The 19308-nt window shown below is 52.2% G+C and overlaps 1 protein-coding gene across 1 annotated transcript; it reads right to left on the minus strand.

Annotated features, from left to right (window-relative positions):
• Nucleotides 1-1901: 1901 nt before the first annotated feature.
• LOC127186378 (SEC14-like protein 1) lies at nucleotides 1902-18873 on the minus strand. Its single transcript, XM_051142773.1, has 14 exons — nucleotides 18692-18873; nucleotides 18459-18590; nucleotides 16974-17102; nucleotides 16354-16591; nucleotides 15314-15423; nucleotides 13073-13262; nucleotides 11050-11138; nucleotides 9915-9985; nucleotides 8738-8909; nucleotides 8309-8443; nucleotides 5636-5770; nucleotides 3695-3946; nucleotides 2249-2427; nucleotides 1902-2074 (listed from the first exon to the last, which is right to left on the minus strand). The coding sequence occupies exons 1-14, from the start codon at nucleotides 18851-18853 to the stop codon at nucleotides 1969-1971; spliced, it is 2100 nt and encodes a 699-aa protein (XP_050998730.1). The 5' UTR covers nucleotides 18854-18873; the 3' UTR covers nucleotides 1902-1968.
• Between the last annotated feature and the right edge of the window lie 435 nt (nucleotides 18874-19308).

Below are 19308 nucleotides of genomic sequence, written 5' to 3' on the forward strand. Positions count from 1 at the left end.
CTTTAGACACTCTTACCACCTACACACAGATCCCGTGCCCTTCTCTAGGGATCAACCACCTGCAGCTTCCAAACAGCTTTGTAAGAAACATGCTTTTCCCACAAAAGCTGTAAAGCAAGGCTCTGCTCAAACAGCAGGCTTTGGGAAGTCGGGAACCAGGAAAAAAAAAAAAAGAGAGAGAGAGAGACAAACCAGTCCCAGCCCCTGATCTGCTTCTATGAAATGCTGATGGGACAAGTGAAGCTCTCCTGCCTGACCCCAGCAGCGCCCCACCACCTCATGCACACACAACACCTGCACACACCCACAACATCCACTGATACACCCAAGGCCACCACAAGCCATGCGCCACCCTGGAGAGCATTGCTGGAGTCTACATTGCCACGCTTCCAAAGGCAAGTGTGACCTACTGCTTCCAAACACCCTGCTGAGAGCTGAGGACCCTGGGTGCTGAGGGCTGAGGACCCTGGGAGCTAGAATGACTGAGGATGCTTGGTGCTGAGGACTGAGGACCCTGGGTGCTAGAATGACTGAGGACTTTGTGTGCTAGGACTGAGGACCCTGGGTACTGAGGGCTGAGGACCCTGGCTGCTAGGAGGACTGAGGACCCTGGGTGCTAGAATGACTGAGGACCCTGGGTACTGAGGGCTGAGGACCCTGGGTGCCAAAGCCTGAGGACCCTGGGTGCTAGGAGGGCTGAGGACCCTGGGTGCTGAGGGCTGAGAACCCTGGGTGCTAGGAGGACTGAGGACCCTGGGTACTGAGGGCTGAGGACCCTGGGTGCTAGGAGGACTGAGGACCCTGGGTACTGAGGGCTGAGGACCCTGGGTGCTAGGAGGGCTGAGGACCCTGGGTGCTAGGAGGACTGAGGACCCTGGGTGCTAGGAGGGCTGAGGACCCTGGGTACTAGGAGGACTGAGGACCCTGGGTGCTAGGAGGGCTGAGGACCCTGGGTACTAGGAGGGCTGAGGACCCTGGGTGCTAGGAGGGCTGAGGACCCTGGGTGCTAGGAGGGCTGAGGACCCTGGGTACTAGGAGGACTGAGGACCCTGGGTGCTAGGAGGTCTGAGGACCCTGGGTGCTAGGAGGACTGAGGACCCTGGGTGCTAGGAGGACTGAGGACCCTGGGTGCTAGGAGGACTGAGGACCCTGGGTGCTAGGAGGTCTGAGGACCCTGGGTGCTGAAGACCCTGGGTGCTGGAGGGCATGGAGCTGCCCACCTACAGAAGAAAAAACAGGGAAAGAATTTCCCCACCCCCAAGTTCACGGACCAGAAAAACTTTGCTCTGAAAAATATCAAAAGATTTGAAGAGGAGAAAAGAGGAAGCGATGTTTAATGGTGGCGTGTTGTTGGGTGCGAGGAGCCTGACAGCCCCTCCTGGGCCCTGAGCACCTGCTCAGGAGTGGGCTGGCTCAGCCCCAGGACCGATGCTCCTGCTGGCTGCCAAGTCCTCAGAGGAAAGGGCCCTCAAGAGCTGTCCTGAATCCACAGGCCACCTCTACTAACAGGGAGCCGAGAGGACTCCGGTGCAGCTCAAGGGCTGCCTGCTGCAGCTTTCCGTTCCGTGGAGGAGGCGGCTCGTCTCTGCAGGATGTCATACAAGTCATTCACTAGTGGACAAGGTGGAGTTGGTTGGAAAATTTTTTGCATCAGCATCTGAGACCAGTCAGTCTCTTATTGTAGATAAACTACTTTTCTTTTGAGAGCCCTTGTGCTCCGGTTTGATTTTGTGCACGCTGTATACAAAATCTATGGCTATTGAGTTAAAGTTAGGGGTGGAGTTAGAACTACCTGTCGATAGTCTGGGGAGTGAGTGACTATGTACCATCTGGAGAGCTAGCTGCTATCTAGAGGGTTAGGAGCCAGCCATCCTGGGGTGGGTGGAGCAGGTGGTCGTGGAGGAAGAAGAGGAGGAGGAGGAGGAGGAGGCAGCGGCGGCCCTCGCACTGGGCACAGGCTTCGGTGCACTACCTGGATATCATGGAGCTGGAGTGCGACTGGCTGGACGAGGTGGTGGCAGCACTCAGCTGGGAGAACCCGCTGTGGCTGGACTCGAGGCTGGTCATGGAGCCTCTGCAGATGAAATCAACAGAGAACCCACTGGAGGAGTCCATGACCTGTGGTTTGCCCACAGGTGACACTGCACGAAGCAAACACCAGGGCTATCCCCCCTCTCCTGATGCCCACAGAGGCCCCAATAGTGAACGAGCAGCACCCCCTGCCAGAGCCGCCCTCTCAGGCACCTACCTGAAATCCTCAGACCCGATCACTTCTGTGTAGTACATCACCTTGCACTTGTGGGAGGAGACCTGCAGAGAGGCCAGCACATCATCCACGCGGGGCAGGTTGGTGGCGGCACATGCTGGCATACTGTGAAATTTCCACTGCAGGATGTAGAAGCCTGGCCACCTGGTCACATGGGACCCCTGCAACATCGAGGAGCATCAGCAACTCAGGACAGTCTGCCAATCTTCAAACAGGTCTAGACAAGCTCCAAGGGGAAGGGTATCCTCAGAGCTCGCCATGAGCAAACAGCCTAATGATGTCCTTCCACCCACTGAATGTGGCCTGTGCTATCACCTCTGCCAGGTGCTCGGAAGGTAGGATGTACCGTGCCTACTGCCCTCAGCAGGGTCTGTCTCTCCAGAAGAGATGTCTGGGCCAGGGAACAGCTTCTCTGTCACTCTCCTGTCACCTCCCCAGCACACTCTGTCCCAATAGTATTTTCCATTCTGGATTAAAGATTCAGAGGCAGAGGAGCTGGAGAGATAGCTCAGAGGTTAAGAGCACTGTCTGTTCTTCCAAAGGTCCTGAGTTCAATTCCCAGTGGCTCACAACCATCTATAATGAGATATAGTGTCCTCTTCTGGCAGACAGGCACACATGTGGGCAGAATACTATATAAATAATAAATAAATAAATATTTTTCCCCCTTTGGTTTTTCAAAAGGGTTTCTCTGCATAGTCTTGGCTGTCCTGGACTCACTTTGTAGACTAGGCTGGCCTCGAACTCACAGAGATCCACCTACCTCTGCTTCCCGAGTGCTGGGATTAAAGGCGTGTGCCACCACCACCCAGCCCAAATAAATAAATCTTTAAAAAAAAAAAAAAAAAAGGTCCAGAGGCAGAGCCAGTTCCAATGACCAGTACTTCTAATATGGGTGAAGATTCCTAAGCTGCCTCAAAGACCACTGATGCACTGGCAGCCTGTGTCTGGAAACCACAGAGTTAGCGAGAGCAGGTGGCCACTGTGCAGGCCAGCGGCACTGCAGGGGTGAAAGGAGGCATTTACTGGTAGAGGTGCTGTGGGAGCCAGCACAGAGGGAGAGAGCCACCCGGGGCCAACATAAATACAGTATAGTGCTGACCTGTTTCTTAGTGAGAGCTGGCAGCGCCCTCTGTATTTGTCCCTCTTGCTTCTGTCTATGTGACTTTCCTCTGGAGGCAAAGCCACGTCTAGTCACACATCAGTAAAGTCACCTGAAGCCCAGAGGAGTGTCTACAAAGCACGTCTTCCTGTCACGCTGCACTTGGGTGCAAACACTCCTGGGGAAACACACCCTTTTCTACGTTCATCGCTCTGCTCTCAGGCCTCTCCTTCCACTGTGCCCTGGGCGTCCTGAGTCTTCCTGGCTGTGGACCAGACGCCTCCTTGGCAGGACAGCGGGAGCAGCGGCGTGGAGCGCAGGCTTACCTGCACGCTCTCTCCCTCTTTGCAGATCAGAGGGGACTCCACCATGCTGTAGTCCCGGCCCAGCTGCCAGACTTTGTCTATGAGCTGCACGTTGTTCCCGCCTGGAGAAGTGATGCTGTGGGCCCCCAGCGAGTCCTTTTTGGGTGGCTGGGGAGACCTCTTGGAGTGATAAATATTAAAGACGATGTCCCCTTTGCACACGTCAAAATCCCAGGTGATCACTGAGGCGGCGTCCACAATCTGAATGAGAATCTGGGGAAAGACGTCTGGTCAGCGACAATCTACCACACAGGCTGCAGCTTGGGCAGGGATGGCCCTCTAGGGGTGTGTGCTCAGATGTGCCAGCTGGCAGATGGCAGGATAGATTGACTGGCAGCTCTCTTAGCCACAGGTCACTCAACCATCTAGATGCCCACCTAGCAACCTACCCGCCATTCTCTCAAACAGTGTTCCTGCTGGGCATCACCTACGAGCCAGACAGTCCTGTGTGGAAGAGTCCCACTTTTCCTCTTCCCAACACAAGTCAGGAAAACTTACAAGCATGGACATGGGAGTCAGTGGACTGCCTCAAGCTAGGAAGCAGTGACAGGCCCTAAAGAGGGGACAGAGCCTAGCACAGTGCCTGCTGCCTGCACAAGGCTGGTACAGGAAATCATGGCAGACAAGGTGGTGGAGAGATCAGCTGTGCCCTGGGGGTGATGGTCGAGAGTACAGAGCGCCAATCCCAAACCTGGAATTTATTCTGCATCAATATGCAGTGTCACCGAGGGAAGAAGCAGGCATGTGAGGAGGAGGAGGCTGCAGAGCAGGAGCAGCTGTGCAACCCCTCCATGACCCTCTCAAGGTCAGACAGCAGACCCAGGAGGCACAGTGGCCCCTCTCAAAGCAGAAGGTGGCACTAGAGGGTGCAGCACATCTCTTCATCAAAACAGTGCCCCAAGGGCAGACCTATCCAGGACAGGGCAGCAGGGACTGTGAAGTCAGCCTTGACTCTAGGCAGCAGGCCTCTGATGTGACCTGACTTACACCCCAACGCAGAAGGATGCTGTTGCTGTTTTAACATTGACGGGTACTTTGTGACAAAAGGCAAACACTGTGAGGCGCTGTGCCTTGCAACAAACACAAGACTGAAGAAAATGAGGGCTCCTCCACCCCAGTTTGCCCCCCAAGAAAGAAATGAAGGCAAGTGATTCTTGGGACAGTCAATGAACCACGGTTCCCTGCAGGGGACTGGACCATGAGGGAGGGAGGCACACAGGATCTGGGCCTGCCTGTTGTCACACAGCCCTAGGAGCCGTTTTTGCGTGCCTCTATGTAGCTTCTACGTATCGGTCAGCTGTCTGGGAAGACATATCACCCATGACACTGGCAAGCTGCTGAACAGGGGATTGCCCCAGCAGAAAGTCATCAGCAAAGCCAGTGCTACACTGATGGATGGGCCTGCTCTGTAGAAAGTGCTGCCTCCCACCAGAACACTGAGCACACGCCTGCCCTAGAGCTAAGCAAAGGGTGAGGTAGCCATGCTCACGCCACAGGGACAGGCAAGAGGGACAAGTCAGACAGGGACACTGCTGTTTCTGCACCTGCTACCATACGCTCTGCTGCCAAGAAGGAAAAAAGATGTGCTCACTTCTCCTCCTCCCACCAGACATCCGCAAGCCAGCAAAGAAAACTAGTGAGCAAAACCAGTTCCATAAAACTAACTAAACCCAGGAGTTGGAAACCACCTCCCAGGCAGGAGTCGTTCTGCTCCGGTCAAGTGTCTCCAGAGAAACAGTGCTGGGCTAATCTGCTTTCAAAGTCCTCTGATCAGACAGCAGCGTGTCCTGAGCCAGCTCCGCAGTGACGCCACCCCTGCCCTAAGACTAGGGAAAGGAGCCAAGGGTCTAAGGGAAGCCCTGCCGCCAGGTGGCAGGTGAGGGCGAGCCAGAGGGTGGGTACCTCGTGCGGGGCTCCTTTGAACACGCTGGCAGACTGGTAGATGGTCTCCGTCCAGAGCGTCAGGTCCTCGTTCTCCAGCTCCTCTGCAGTCCTGTACAGGGACTTGGGGACCAGTCCACCCTCTGGCACGTCACACTGGGAAGGTAAACATGGCAGTGAGAAAGAAGCCTGTGGAAGGCAGGCAGCCTGTCAGCCCACACGCCCACCTCCTGGAGCAGCTGAGAAAATGGAGAACACTGGCGTTCTTAGCACATGGTCTGTAGCACTTAGCAGAGTCTCTGTAAAGGCCACGTAAATATATGTGTTTTCACTGGACTAAATGAAAGCAAGCTGAAGCTGCTTTAGCACAGGAGGCACACTAATACTCGTGAGCTACAGAACTCAATCACTGGATGATTTACATGAGAATTAAAGAGTTTATAGACGCAGTATTTAGTTAGGCAGTCTTTTCCCAACAGCCACAGAAGTTATAATCGCCCGGGGGGTGCAGCTCAGCAGCGCAGTGCCTGCCTAGTATGCACAAGGCTCTTGGTTTCAACCTTCAGCACCACAAAAAGAGAAAGAAATTATAGTCAAGATAAAATAAAGACAATTTCCTATGTAACGCAGGACAATGGTCAATGAATCAACCAAAAATTAACAAAGAATTACCACTTCTTTTGACTTTACTTTAAAAAGCTAAATTGAGTTAGAATTTATTCTTTTTTTATTTATTTATTTTTTAATTTTTATTGTATGTGCAGGTTTTGCCTGCATGTATGTCTGTGGGGGGGGGGGGGTGTCAGATCCCCTGGAACTGGAGTTATTGACAGTTGTGAGCTGCCATGTGGTACTGGGAACTGAACCCAGGTCCTCTGATAGAACAGCCAGTGCTCTTAACTGCTGAGCCATCTCTTCAGCCCCTAGAACTTGTTCTTATTGTAAATGTTCTAACTGATCTTAATAAAATAAACTTACATTCGGTGCATAAGCTCTAAGCACGCCCTCGATCATCAATCTGGAAGCAACTCCACAGAAAATGAGATTACAACCCTTAGCTTGTAGCACAGGACCAGTGGGACAATGTCCCTGCAGTTACCTGAAGCCACAAGCCTTGGTGTGGAACAGGCGTGCTATCTGAGCCTTCTCAGCGGGAGCTCAATGCCCTCTGTTCACAGGGAAGGCAACTGAACTCAGAAAAGGCCTCTCTGATAGGCAGCCTGAGCAGCCACTGGGGAGAGTCGAGAGCAGGCCTCAGGAGGCCTCAGCCTGCCTGACTGACACATCAGAGCATTGGCATACAGCGTAAGAAGGTGTGACTAACAGCTGTGGGCTGAGCTTTCCTCTATCTCAATCCTTGTCATAACTGCCCAGGGTGGCTAGTTTCTCCCATGACAAGTCATGGGTGCCACTGCCCCGCCTGCATTCCAACACTGACTGTGGCCACTGTGGTTGCATCTCACTTGCTCTTTGTACTGCGATGACGTCTTTAGTCTCCCTCACAGAACTGGAGCTCAACTCTTCTGTTTACTAAACTCCTCAAACCACACGGAAAGCTCTTTAGCTAAACTCACCAGCCAATCCCAGGGCACACACATCAGAAGACTAATGTCACTGTCATGTGTGACTAGCGAGCCTGGAGAGAATATTGACTCCCTGTTGCTTCCTGTGGGCTTCCATTCCCTGACCCCTCAAGTCAGGCTGCTGGTGTGAGCCTCTACGCTCCGGCACTGGACTCCTGCACCACAGTGCAGGGTTTGCAAGCAGAGGCCTCTGGCTAATTACTCATCACCTCTTTCTTAAAACCCCAAACCTACAAAAGAGAGAAGCAATTCTACTTTTCAACTTTAAACAGTATATTGGTTTATTTATGTCAAGGAGAAATCGTCTTTGGAGATGATGCAACATCTTACAAGTGTTTTTATTGTTTTTGTTTTTCTTTTTCTTTTTCGAGACAGGGTTTCTCTGTGTAGCCTTGCCTGTCCTGGACTCACTTTGTTGACCAGGCTGGCCTCAAACTCACAGCAATCCACCTGCTTCTGCCTCCTGAGTGCTGGGATTAAAGGCATGAGCCATCACTGCCCAGCTACAAGTGTTTTTAAAGGCTGAGGAGATGGTTCAACAGATGAGGTGTTTGTCATGCCACCGCGAGGACCAGTGTTTGGGTCCCCAGCACCTCTGTAAATGCTGAGTAGGCAGAGAAGCCCATATGTAATCCCACCTCATGGGATGTGGAGGGGAACCTGGAGCAAGCTGACTAGATGGACACGCCTTACTGAGTCCTGGGTTCAAACGAGAGACCCTGCCTCAGTTAACAAGATGAAGAGCAACTGAGTTAACCTTGGGCCTACACACTGATCCACACACTGACGCACACACTCACTCACACAGCTCATACCAGAGTCATGTAAAGCGGGGTAGTTCTGAAACATGCACAACTCCTCTGAAGCAGTCAAGAGAGTCACATAAGGCTGAGCGAATAAAGGAAGCTGGGCTGCACGGGACCCTGTGACAATTGCTGCAAAGTGCTAATGTAAATGTGCAGCATCAGCAAAGTCCCCAGTGGCTCAGCCCAGGTCAGCCCCGGCTACAGTGTTATTCAACTACATAACACCCATAACACAACCAAAAGGTCGGAGAACCTAGTGCCACCCAGTGCCATGGTGACGTGTGCACCTCCCTGCCGGTACATACCATGCACTCCCCACTCAGGAAATCTGGAATAATCTCTTTATCGATGTAATCCAGCAGGCCTCCGGGGCCCTGGTAGTCATTTCCTGCGTAAATGAGGAATTTCCTTCTGGTGTTGTCATCAATAAATGGACTAACCTGCAAGAGAGCAGACAAAACAGTGACGTCATCTGCTGAGCCGTGACAGGCAGAGACTGAGCCTGCGCTGTGACATCATGCACAGGTGGGGTGGCGGGTCGCAGCTTTCACATACTTTGTAAAGTCTACTGGCCAAGCACTAGGGTCCTCAGGAAAACCCCACTTCCTTCCCTCTTAAAGAACCAGACGCACTTAGTATCTGTGTTTACTTGCTTTCTCCTGCCTAGCGGAGGCTTCAGTGGGAGGTGTACGCTGAGCATGCCTGGCTAGCTGCAGAATGACATGTAAACCCACCAATGTCCAGAGGACAGGGAAGACCCTAGGGGCTCGGAGGATGAGGAGGCGGCCCAGCGTCTCTGGGTAGTTGGCTTCCACCACCTCGATGATGCGCAGCAGGGCTTTGACTCCAGGTCTCCACAAATGGCGCATGTTCAGGCCTTCGAGGTCCACCAGGCAGGTCCATGAACTATAGGGTGTGTGAAGATGTGTTTTATTTAAAAGATGGTACTTTGCAAATGGGGTCCTACTTCATTTTCTTCTGATGTAAAAGTCATTTACAGCCATTCCCAACATACCAGTTTTTAAAAATTACAGTGCAGCGAGCGCCTATTCCTAGCTCTGTGTATGAAACACGACTTTCAATGTGAGAGGAATAAAGCCTGAACCAAGGCAGAGACCTGATGGATAGCAGCAAGTCTTCCAACTCTAGAAACCCCAGTGCCCAGGAAGCAGAGGCAGGAAGGAAGATCAGGAGCTCAGGGGCAGCCTGGGCTAATGAGACCTTAGTCTGAAAACCCCACTAAACAACCAAGAGCCCCTTTCAGACCTGCTCAGTGCCGAGCAGGCAGGTGCCACCTCCCAGCCTGTCATCCAGGCAGACCCCTGGCGTTTGATACAGAGTGTGACCAACAGTAACTACAATATGCACAGGTCTAACTGCCTCAGGACCCCAGCATGCCCTGGTCTGGTAGAGCCGACACTACTCAGCCTGTCAGTCACAGCCCCTTTTCTCTGAGACAGGGTCTCATGTATAGCTCAGGCTGGCCTTGCACTGTGTGCAGTTGGAGATGACCTTGAACTCTGGATCCTCCTGCCTCCTTTCTCTGGAACCATCATGCCTGGCTTTTCTTTTCTAAAATGTTTTTTTCTGCCTATTTTCAGAACAGCATTCCACAGTCAGAAGTTGGTTCATGAAAAAGAACTGGGGGTTGGGAGAAGGAAGAAAACAAAAACAAAAACAAAAACCAAAAACCCCACCAGGCAAGCCACCTGTAGCCCTGGGTCCTAGGACCACACAGACTGGCCCCTCGGGGTGACAAACACCAAACCTTGACACTCACCTTACCACCTGCTTTTCAACCTTCTAGATCATGTTGTAAACGGTCAACTATATTAGACTGTGGTGCCAAAGGTCAAGTAAATGTATTTAGTGCCTGTTCTTAGCGCTGAGAAGAGACCAGGCCCCACCCACCTGATCGGCCGGCCAAAGACTTTAGTGTTTTCCTCGCATCGTCTCAGGCCTTCTTCGTTTATGGAAAGAACCTGTAAGCAGAGGCCATCACGGTGGCAGGGTCAGTCCCGAGACGAACGTGACCCCAGACTCACTGAGGAGAACAGGGCAGGATGGCACAGGCCCCCTCCTCACACCCCACAAGGCAACAACAAATATGCACTTGCAGAAAACAAACGGCAGCATCAACGGCAGAGAAAGCAGACGGGCCAACGAGAGCACCAGCCCAGGGAGTCACCTGAGTAGGGAGCACTGGCGTGGGGGTGTCTGCAGAGCAGGCTTGTCTGCGACAGTAGGAGAGGGGTGAACAGAGAGGGACAGAGAGACAGAGAGTGTGTGTATGAGAGTGAGTGTGAGTATGCGTGTGTGAGTGCCTGTGTATGTGTGAGTGTATGTGAGTGTGTGAGTATGAATGTGTATGTGAGAGAAAGTATGTGAATGTGTATGATATGTCTGAGTGTGTGTGAGATTGTGTGTGAGTGTATGTATGTGAAACTGTACGAATGTGTGCGTGAGTATATGTGTGTGTGTGTGTGTGAGTGTGTGACACACATGGCTGAGGCACAGGTACCTGTAAGAATACATAGCAAAGCCAGGCATGGTGGCACATAGCACTCAGCGAGGCAGAGGCAGACAGCCAGGGCTACACAGAGAAACCTTGTCTCAAAAAACCAAAAAAAAAAAAAAAAAAAAAAAAAAAAGAATACATAGCAACACAAGAGCTGTGAATACTGGGGAGATGGGATTTGCTTTTCTAAGTCTTAGCGGAGAACAGGTCCTTCTCTGGGCCAGGGGTGCAGTAGATTTGGAGAGATACAGAGGTGTCCTGGAATCAAGAGGTCAGCAGTCTATGAAAGAGGCCATCAGCCTGTAACAGGCAAGGCCAACAGAAAGAGATATGGCGAGAGCGGTGATGTGAGTGATCGCTCTAGGCTGAGGTGGCAGGAGCTGTCTCCTCAGGCTTGTGTTGTGCGTCTTCCTCAGATCCTTTACGCAGAGCACATCTCCCCAGGTGTGGAGCACTGCATGAGCATCCCAGCAGCCAGCTGTGGGGGCCAGGGCTGCGGGCAGCAAGGGAGCCTCACGCGGCACTTACGTATCGCAGCAGGGCCTCCTCTCCGAGCGCTCGCACCAAGCCTTTGGTGTCCATCTGCCCCAGCCTGAGCACATACAGAGGCCGCCCATCTGTAAGGAAGGTGGGAAGACGCTGTGATGAGTGAGTGGCAGGACAAGCCACTCTCACAGCATGCTTCCCTGTGCTGGAGCATGAGGGTCTGGCCTACTCTGAGGAGGAGACTGGCTTCTGTGTGAGGATTGCATTGGGAGAGGCAACACATCTCCGAAACAAATACAAAGGGAAAAAGGGTCAGCTAATAGCAACTGACAGGTCCTAGGGTTCACGTTGCTAGCAGGGCCAGGCCAAGTGGGACTGAGCTGGGGTGTAGCCTGCCTGACTTCCCCCAACCTGTGTGACCATGGGTGCTGCTAAACAGGGGACGTGAGCACAGCCAAGTATTTTCTATGAATACAGTTTTGTCCAGGTTTCTTAAAAGCCAGCCTTCCTCAATAAAGACACACATCTGGAGACCCTTAAGTTCCACAGCAGCACACGCTGTGTCTGTGGCTCCCTAGCCTGGAGGGCCAATGAGCAGGCCACCTACCTCACTCTAGAACCTGTCACCATCCATCAGAGTAGAGAAGCTCCTGGGCCAGAGTGCACCCTGCTGTGATGGCCCTGCACCCTGCAGTGATGGGCCTGCACCCTGGCCAGGCTGGAGGGCAGCACTGAGATCAGCCTCCAAACACACCAAGTCTGCTGTCCTCCTGCTGGGACCAACATCTGTCCCTGCAGAACGCCCCCACCCCCACCCCCGCAGCCCACTGTGTAGCTCTGGCTAGCTTAGACCTCACTCCACAGATGAGGCTGGCCTTGAACTCACAGGGACCCCCTCCTCCTGTCTCTCAAGGAGCAGAGCTGTAAACATTCACCTGGCTCTGCTGACAGTTGTTAATCTGCTGTTTATGACAGTCTCACCGATAACCCTAGCTGTCCTGGAACTCACTGTATTGTCCAGACTGGTTTCAAGATCCACCTGAGTCTTAAATGCTGCATAAGCCAGCACAGCTGGCCTGTCAATATCTTACTGCCAAAACTTTTTAACCTCTCAATGAGTATTCTATGTCCAATAAGAATAAAGCCATGAAAAATAAATAAATAAATAAATAAATAAATAATAAAGCCATGGACATTGCAATGTCTCTAGCACGTCTCTGCATCCAAGAGCCTAGGGCAGGAGGACCTTGGTTCAAGGCTAGCCTATACTCCATAAAGAGCCTCCTTGTCAAGCAGAAACTCAAAAGTTACTGTGACCTTAAGTATACACAATATTAAAAACAAAATCAATAGATTAGTGATTTAAAGCCTCTGTCAGCTATTTAAAGTTCAAGGCTAGCTTGGGCTACATGAGACTTTTTCTCAAAAAATAAAAACAAAAGCAAAACTTAATATAGCTACAATTAATCTGAAGAACTACATTCACAAAGTTTAAAAAAGCCAAGATGTCCAGGAGTTTTTGATCTGAAAGGACATGTTCGAAGGCAGGAGGGCCAGTGTCCAGGATCCCTGTCCTGTCTGCAGGGCCACATGCCCGCTCTGCACAGCTAGCCGGCTCTGGGCCAGCAGAGGGAACAATCAACAGTGCTGTGAGGCAGGTGAGGGAGCGGGGGCCGTTTCCTGGGACCGCTTCTTCCAGAGGTGGCTGGCGTGCACTGTGCTGTGCCTCAGGCCTCAGCAGAGCCTTTCTCTACTGTCTGTGGCAGGGCCTGGGCTAGGCAGCTGTCGGCCACTATAAAGGTGGAGATCACTCTGCGCTGTCAGCACTGTGCCACACACAGCAGTGTTTTCTCAACCAAACTCTCCAAGAACAGAAGGCAAGGCACTGGGCCCACTTCCAAAGCCTGGCTGTGCAGGCTGAGGTGTGAATGGGCTTCAAAAAGGGTCTCGCCAGCCAGTCATGTGGTGAGAAGGGCCCCACTCACCTTCACAGCAGGGCCACAGGATGGCTATATAGGGTGACGCGTAAGACAGTGCAGAGGTCACCATGTCAGGCTCACCCTACCTTTGTCATGGTGATGCCAGCCTCCAGCGTAGTAGTCCTGAAGGACCTGGGGTGGAGTCCAGGTGTCTAGGATGTAATCCACCTGGTGCTGTTTCCGCCAAGTTAGAGACTGGCACATGATCTCTCTGGCCTTATCGATATTAAAATCCCGGGCACGCAGAAACCGCAGAATATGCTCATCCTTTGGGATCTGAGAAGAGAGGTTTCTGAGCATCGGGGGGGAGGGGGGTCCTCTGGGGAAGGCCCAAACCCACCCCGCCAACGGTGAGCCACCCCATTGACGGCTGAGAAGCAGCGCTCCTGGGTCGGCGCGGCTTGGGCAGAGTGCTTTCCTAGCATCAACACGACCATGGGTCTATGCTTTGCACTGCCCCCCCAAAACAAGCTGCTGGAAGAGTCACCCCAGGTGCCATTTTAATAAAACTACGATTAATCTGGAGAACCACATTCATGAAGTTCAAACACAGCAGTGCTGCTGTTTTCAGCTCAGCAAAGTAAAGGAGGCATCCCGATGGCTTTTGTCTGCTGCTTGTGTTTTCTGAGGGGCTCACTTTGTAGACACCTGCCTCTGCCTTAACTAAGGACAGATTGACAGACACCAGCACACCTGGCTGCAAACAGGCTCCTGAAACAACCAGCCTCAGTCCTACAGTCTGGCCTCCGTGTGAATTGCAGCAGTACCCAGAACACTTCAGAGGCTGGTGTGGACAGGATGGTGGTGCTGCCACACTTCTCTAGGGTCCACTACCATCAATCCATAGACTGCTTGCCTGATAAAGAACGAGGCTTGGGCTGTGTTCCCAGCCTGCTCTGCTGAGCCAGGTACTTCCCTCACAGCGCCTCATCCATGAATGAGGGCGGCGGGGCCATCAGGGGAGCAGGCCGTGAGCGGGAGCAGTAGCCTCTCAGGCCCCTTCCCAGCCATGTGAGGCAAAGCCGGTACTGATGATGTGGTGCCAACCATTTGAGAAGAATAAAAGTGATACAGAAGTGATTAAGAATGTGGGTGATGGAGTGAGGCAGGGGGCGGCACACACTTGGTGGCTGACACGGAGGGATCCAGAGGGCTTCGCTGTTTGGGGCTGGAGAGGCAGATCAGCAGTTAGACGTGCTATGTAGATGAACATTTGAGCCAAACTCTCATAAACGTAAAATAATTTACAAAAGATGCTCTAGTTTGCAGCTGGAGTAAGACCCCCCCAAATAAAGAGGGAGCTGAGCAGACAGCTCATCAGTCGGGGCGGGGCCTGTGCTGTGGGAGGACTCAGGTCCAACTCCCAGCTCTCACAGGGTGGCTCACAACCACCTGTAGCTCTGGTCCCAGGGGATGTGATGCCCTCTTCTGGCCTCTGCAGACACTGCATGCACATGGTGCACAGATATACATACAGGGAAAACACGCACATAAAATAAATAATATTAAAAAACTAACTACCTAAATAAAAATAAATTCTCGCCCTAACAAACTGGTTACCTACATTTCTTTTAAAAGGAAAGGGGTCAGGAGAGAGGCAGGATGGGGCTATGGGTGCTGGATCCAAGTGGTTGGAGTTGCAGTCCTATTTTATCATGCACTGAGCCCCAAGACCTCAGCTGTTCTCCTAACCCTACCTTACTTCCCACAGTGCACTCACCCACAGGGCTATGAGCATTCCAGGAGCCTGGAAAGCACCTGCCACAGCCGTCACTCAGGGCAGCTACTCTTTGTGGCTGGTGCTGCACGCCTGTAAACCTAGGCATGTAAGCCCAACAGAGCAGGCTGGCCATCCGTGATGCCTGGGCCCCTTTAACAAAGTCCACCACTGGCTAGGCATACCAAACAGCCTGTTTCCCATGACTTCAAGGCTGGGAGGCTAGATCTCCCACAGTCTCAGAACCAAAGCTCCTTTGTGATGAGGAACAACCCTCTCCTACATGACAAAGTTATGATATGTGTGTATGAAAGTGTAACACAAGGCTGGTTCCTTTGTATGCTCCAACACGCCTGGCCTCAGCCCCTCAGTACTATGGACACTCTGTACTGCAGCCTGGCATTTCCCGGTTTCTAAGCTAGACCTTTCTGTGAAGTGAAGGAAACACAGAGCTGGTGAGTGAAGGTAACTTAACCCTGCCGTGAGGATCTGGCATCGTAGCAGACACACCGATGGCTTTCAGCCGGGAGGGGCAGGCACAGTGAAGTAGCCTCAGATGAGACTGGAAGGTTCCACGGTCAGCAGCGCTGACCCAGGAGTTGACACTCACTTTGCCCTTGTGTGTCTCCTGGAGCCACTGGCGCAGTCTGATGAGGCAGCTCTCCTGGAGGGGAGTCAGGTCACCCAGGTATCTCTTGATATAGTCAGCATCTAGTTTGTCTGGAACGTGAGGAGCAAGGCGTTACTTACTACGGGCAACACTGAGCCCTCTCTCAGGGCTGGTGTGGGCAGCGTGTGCTGGAGTGGGGGGCAGAGCTGGCAAGCTACCCTGGCAGTCTTTAGGGAGGCATCACTGATAACCACAGGTAAGCAAGCAGTCTTTAAGATGAGATCCCTGATAAACACAGCGAAGCCGAGCCTCCTTCCAGACCTCCGCCTGTGATTTCAGCACTATGCAGGACGGGCTAACGGCGGAAGCACACAGAGCATGCTCCAGCTCCAACACGGGAAGCGAGTTTACGGACACTGCCCCAGCCAACTGCCTGAGGTGAGCAGAGTGAAAGGAAGGTGAATACATTGTCTCAACAATGGGTCTCAGTGTGACAATCTCTCTCTGTTTTCTGATTTTCTCCCATGTCTTTTAAACTTTTTGTAACTAAGAGTTAAAAGCTTGTGTTCTGTGTGTGTGCTTAGCACACAAACTCTGGGTGCAGCCAGTGTAAATACATTCCCAGCACCCACTCACTAGCTATGTGACCACTACTCTGTGCTTCATGAACCCAAATATGAACCAAGGTTTTCCCAGCCTGAAGGCAGCCATCATTAAAGGAGTAATCCTGTCACTGAGGGCTGAGAGTGGAGCAGGACCACTGTGATGAAGGAGCTGGCGGCAGGACGTATAGTCCTGAAGGGGCCACCAATCCAAACGCCTGGGCAACATCTTCTGGTCTCAAAGAAGGAAAACTAGAAATAACCTCTATTTAAAGAAGAAGACTAGAGCGAGTGTGCTCTGTAAGTGGGGGTTCAGGACAAAGCCAAAGCAGATGAACTTCTTTTCTGTGCACGATCAACTGTCATGAGGACACACGCCTGGCTAGAGCCATGGAGGGGAGAGGCCCCATGGGTCCCCCCCAGCCATGCCAGGCTCACCGTCAGGGGTTCCCACTACGGGTTCAGATGCCGTGCCCGGGCTGCTGAGGCCTTCCCCACTCAGCCCGTCCTTGACAGCAACAGCGTCTGGGACAAGCACAGCTGCAGATGTGGCTTGATTCTTGCTTGACGATAATGTTTCTGATGAGGGTCCCAGAGAGGGCGGGGTCCAGCGGGGCACAAAGGTGATTCCTTCTTCCTCCAGCTGTCGCAGGTAATATTCAATGATTTCTTTCCCCTGTAAGGTAAGACAGATAGAAAGTTAGCATGCATTCAACATGGAGACTTTTGCCCTCACTAGTTTACAAGATGTTACGCAAAAAGGAATCTGGAGGCTGTGGGTGCAGCTCTTTGTGGAATGCTGGCTTAACATGCAAGGCCCTGTGTTCAGTTCCCAGTCCCCCACCTACCCACCCACAAAATACTTCTCACTGGGTGTAGTGGCACACACCTGTAGCCCTAATACTTGGGAGGCTGAGGGAGGAGGATTATGAATTTGAATGAATATGGAAGTCTTGTTTCAGTAAGTAAACAATCAATTTAAGAAGGCAACTAGCTGTGGCCATCCTCTCAGAGACTCCTACTTGGCTCTTCCACACAACCCCTAGGAAGACACTCGCCTTTTTAATGTTGCTTGTATAATGTTTCATGGCAATTTTTTCCACTGTACTTTCAAAACCGAAGAAGGATTTGATGTCTAAACTTGCAGACTGTTCGAAGCAGGTCCAGTCTTCATTCTCAGGGTGAACCTGCAGGAGAGAGAATCCACGCTCACCACGTTTACCATGGCAACATGACCTGTCTGCTGACCACGACCAGAAGAAACATGTCTAATGACATCACCGCCGTGAGGAAGGAGGAGAGCAGGGCAAAGGTAAGTGACTAACACAGCTTCTCACCTCGGCCCCTTCACCCGCTCACCCCGCAGCTACAGCGGCTCTGCACAGACAAAAGAAAGGCTCACTGCTCAGGCTTCCGGAGAGACACATGAGCCACAGATATGAAAAGCCAGACAGTCACGTGCTACAGGGGAGGCAGTGCTCTGAAGAAGACTGAGCAGGCTTGAAGGGCTAGAGAAACGGCATGGCTGGCTGCAGGGCGCAGCGAGTAGTGGAAAGGCTTGTGCCTGAAGATGGCTGGCAGGGCAGAAACAGGGGGCTGGGAGAACTGTGGGACCCTCTGAAGGGAAGGGGAGATGTTGGTTTGAACCAAGGAGTGACAAGTGTGACACTGGCTCAGGGGATCCTTTGGGTTCTGTGTGGAGGATGGTGCAGGAGGCCAACAGCTGAGGTACAGACCAGGAGTGGCTAATCCTTATGGTCTGGGGACAGACGTTCCTGAAACAGGTATGTGCAGTGACGACCAAGGTGAACAGATGGCTCTAGCTGCAAACACACACAAACCTAAACACACACACTTCTAAAGTGTCAGGAATGGGCCAGAAAAACGCGATCACATTTAAAACCAGTTGGGCTTTGGTACTACATGCCCTTAGCTGAGCACTTGGGAGGCAGAGGCAGATGGACCTTTGTGAGTTCCAGCCCAACACGCTCTACGTAGTGAACTCAGGCCAGCCAGGGCTTCATAGTAAGACCCTGTTTCAAAATACAAAACAAGCTAATTCATCAGGCGTGATGGTGTAGCCCTGTAATCCCAGCACTCAGGAGACAGAGGCAGATAGATCTCTGTGAGTTTGAGACCAGCCTGGTCTACAAAGTGAGTCCAAGATAGCCAAGGCTACACAGAGAAACCAAAGAACATTAATGAGGAGCTGAGTGAAATGGCACACACCTGTAATCCAGCACTCAGGAAGCAAGGCAGGAAGACAGCAGCAAGTTAAGGCTAGCCTGGTCTACATGGCAAAACTCCATGACAGCAAAGGGGCACTACGTTTTTGTTCATGTCTCAGAGACAAGAACAGTCAGGGCATCAGCTGGCAGCCTTGCCTGTCACAGTAATACAACCCTCCCGCAGTGTTCCACACCAACTCCCCACTGTGCCACTCATCAGAAAGGAGGGACAGCGCTGGTGGTGCACAAAGAGCTGCCCTGTCTTAGTGGCGGTCGCACGTGGCCTCGGAGCCCCAGGAGCAGCACAGGACTCACCGTGTAGCAGCAATGCTCATGGATGACGACCCTGTTGGAGAACGTCTCGTTGTGGGCCTCGATGTGCAGAGTGCGGTCCCGGGAATTCAGGGAGTTTTTCTGGACAAAATAGACGTAATCGACTCCTGCAATCTTTAAAGGAGAGATAAGGAGGGAAAGCACTTATTACACCGTGGCTCAGTGGCAAGCACGCACTCACTTCACAGCCTCCTACAGGGTCCTTCTCCCGCTACCTTCTTCAATAGCCTGGGAGCATCTATATCCAGCTTGCAGCGCCTCTCGATGACATGAACAGCCCCATCTTCACTCTTGAATTCACTGACGGTGTCACTGTCCACGAACATTGGAATCAAAGGACACGTAGGAAATCTCCTTTCATAGGCCTGTGGATACATGACAGTGACAAAGAGGAAATGGCAGCTATCACTGCTGCACCCTCACACAGAAGCATCCTGTCCACAGGCTGCAGCACGGCTGCTGGTCTATGGAAACAGGGAGGACCACGTCCATGGACTGGAAGCTTTGACCTAGTAAGGATGACAACACTGTATATGCAAGTTCAACACGGTGCCAAGGCCCAGCAAGCTCTGTTGTAGCTAAATGAAAGATGATTTTCAAATCTATAGGAAGGCAAAACACCCCAGCATAGCTAGCATGGCTTTGAAATCAATAAGCAGGAAGGATCGCCTCAACCTGGCAACAAAGAGGAGAGGCAGGGAGAGACAGAACACCAGTGGGCAAACACAGCACACACCCAGCTCAGCTCATCGCTCCCTCTTCTCTTTCGGGTGAGAGGAAGGACCCACGGCTGTGTGCCTGCTAAGCAGCTGTTCAACTGGCTGCACCTCGG

The sequence above is a fragment of the Acomys russatus genome, unplaced genomic scaffold (assembly GCF_903995435.1).
Source record: "Acomys russatus unplaced genomic scaffold, mAcoRus1.1, whole genome shotgun sequence".
NCBI lineage: Eukaryota > Metazoa > Chordata > Mammalia > Rodentia > Muridae > Acomys > Acomys russatus.

Coding starts and splice junctions, on each gene's coding strand:
- LOC127186378 (XM_051142773.1), bottom strand. CDS start 18,853: ATGTATCCACAGGCCTATGAAAGGAGATTTCCTACGTGTCCTTTGATT. Junction 9,986..11,049: donor AGGAGGCCCTGCTGCGATAC/GTAAGTGCCGCG, acceptor CTCTGCTTACAG/GTTCTTTCCATAAACGAAGA. Junction 2,428..3,694: donor AAGAGGGAGAGAGCGTGCAG/GTAAGCCTGCGC, acceptor TCGATGTTGCAG/GGGTCCCATGTGACCAGGTG.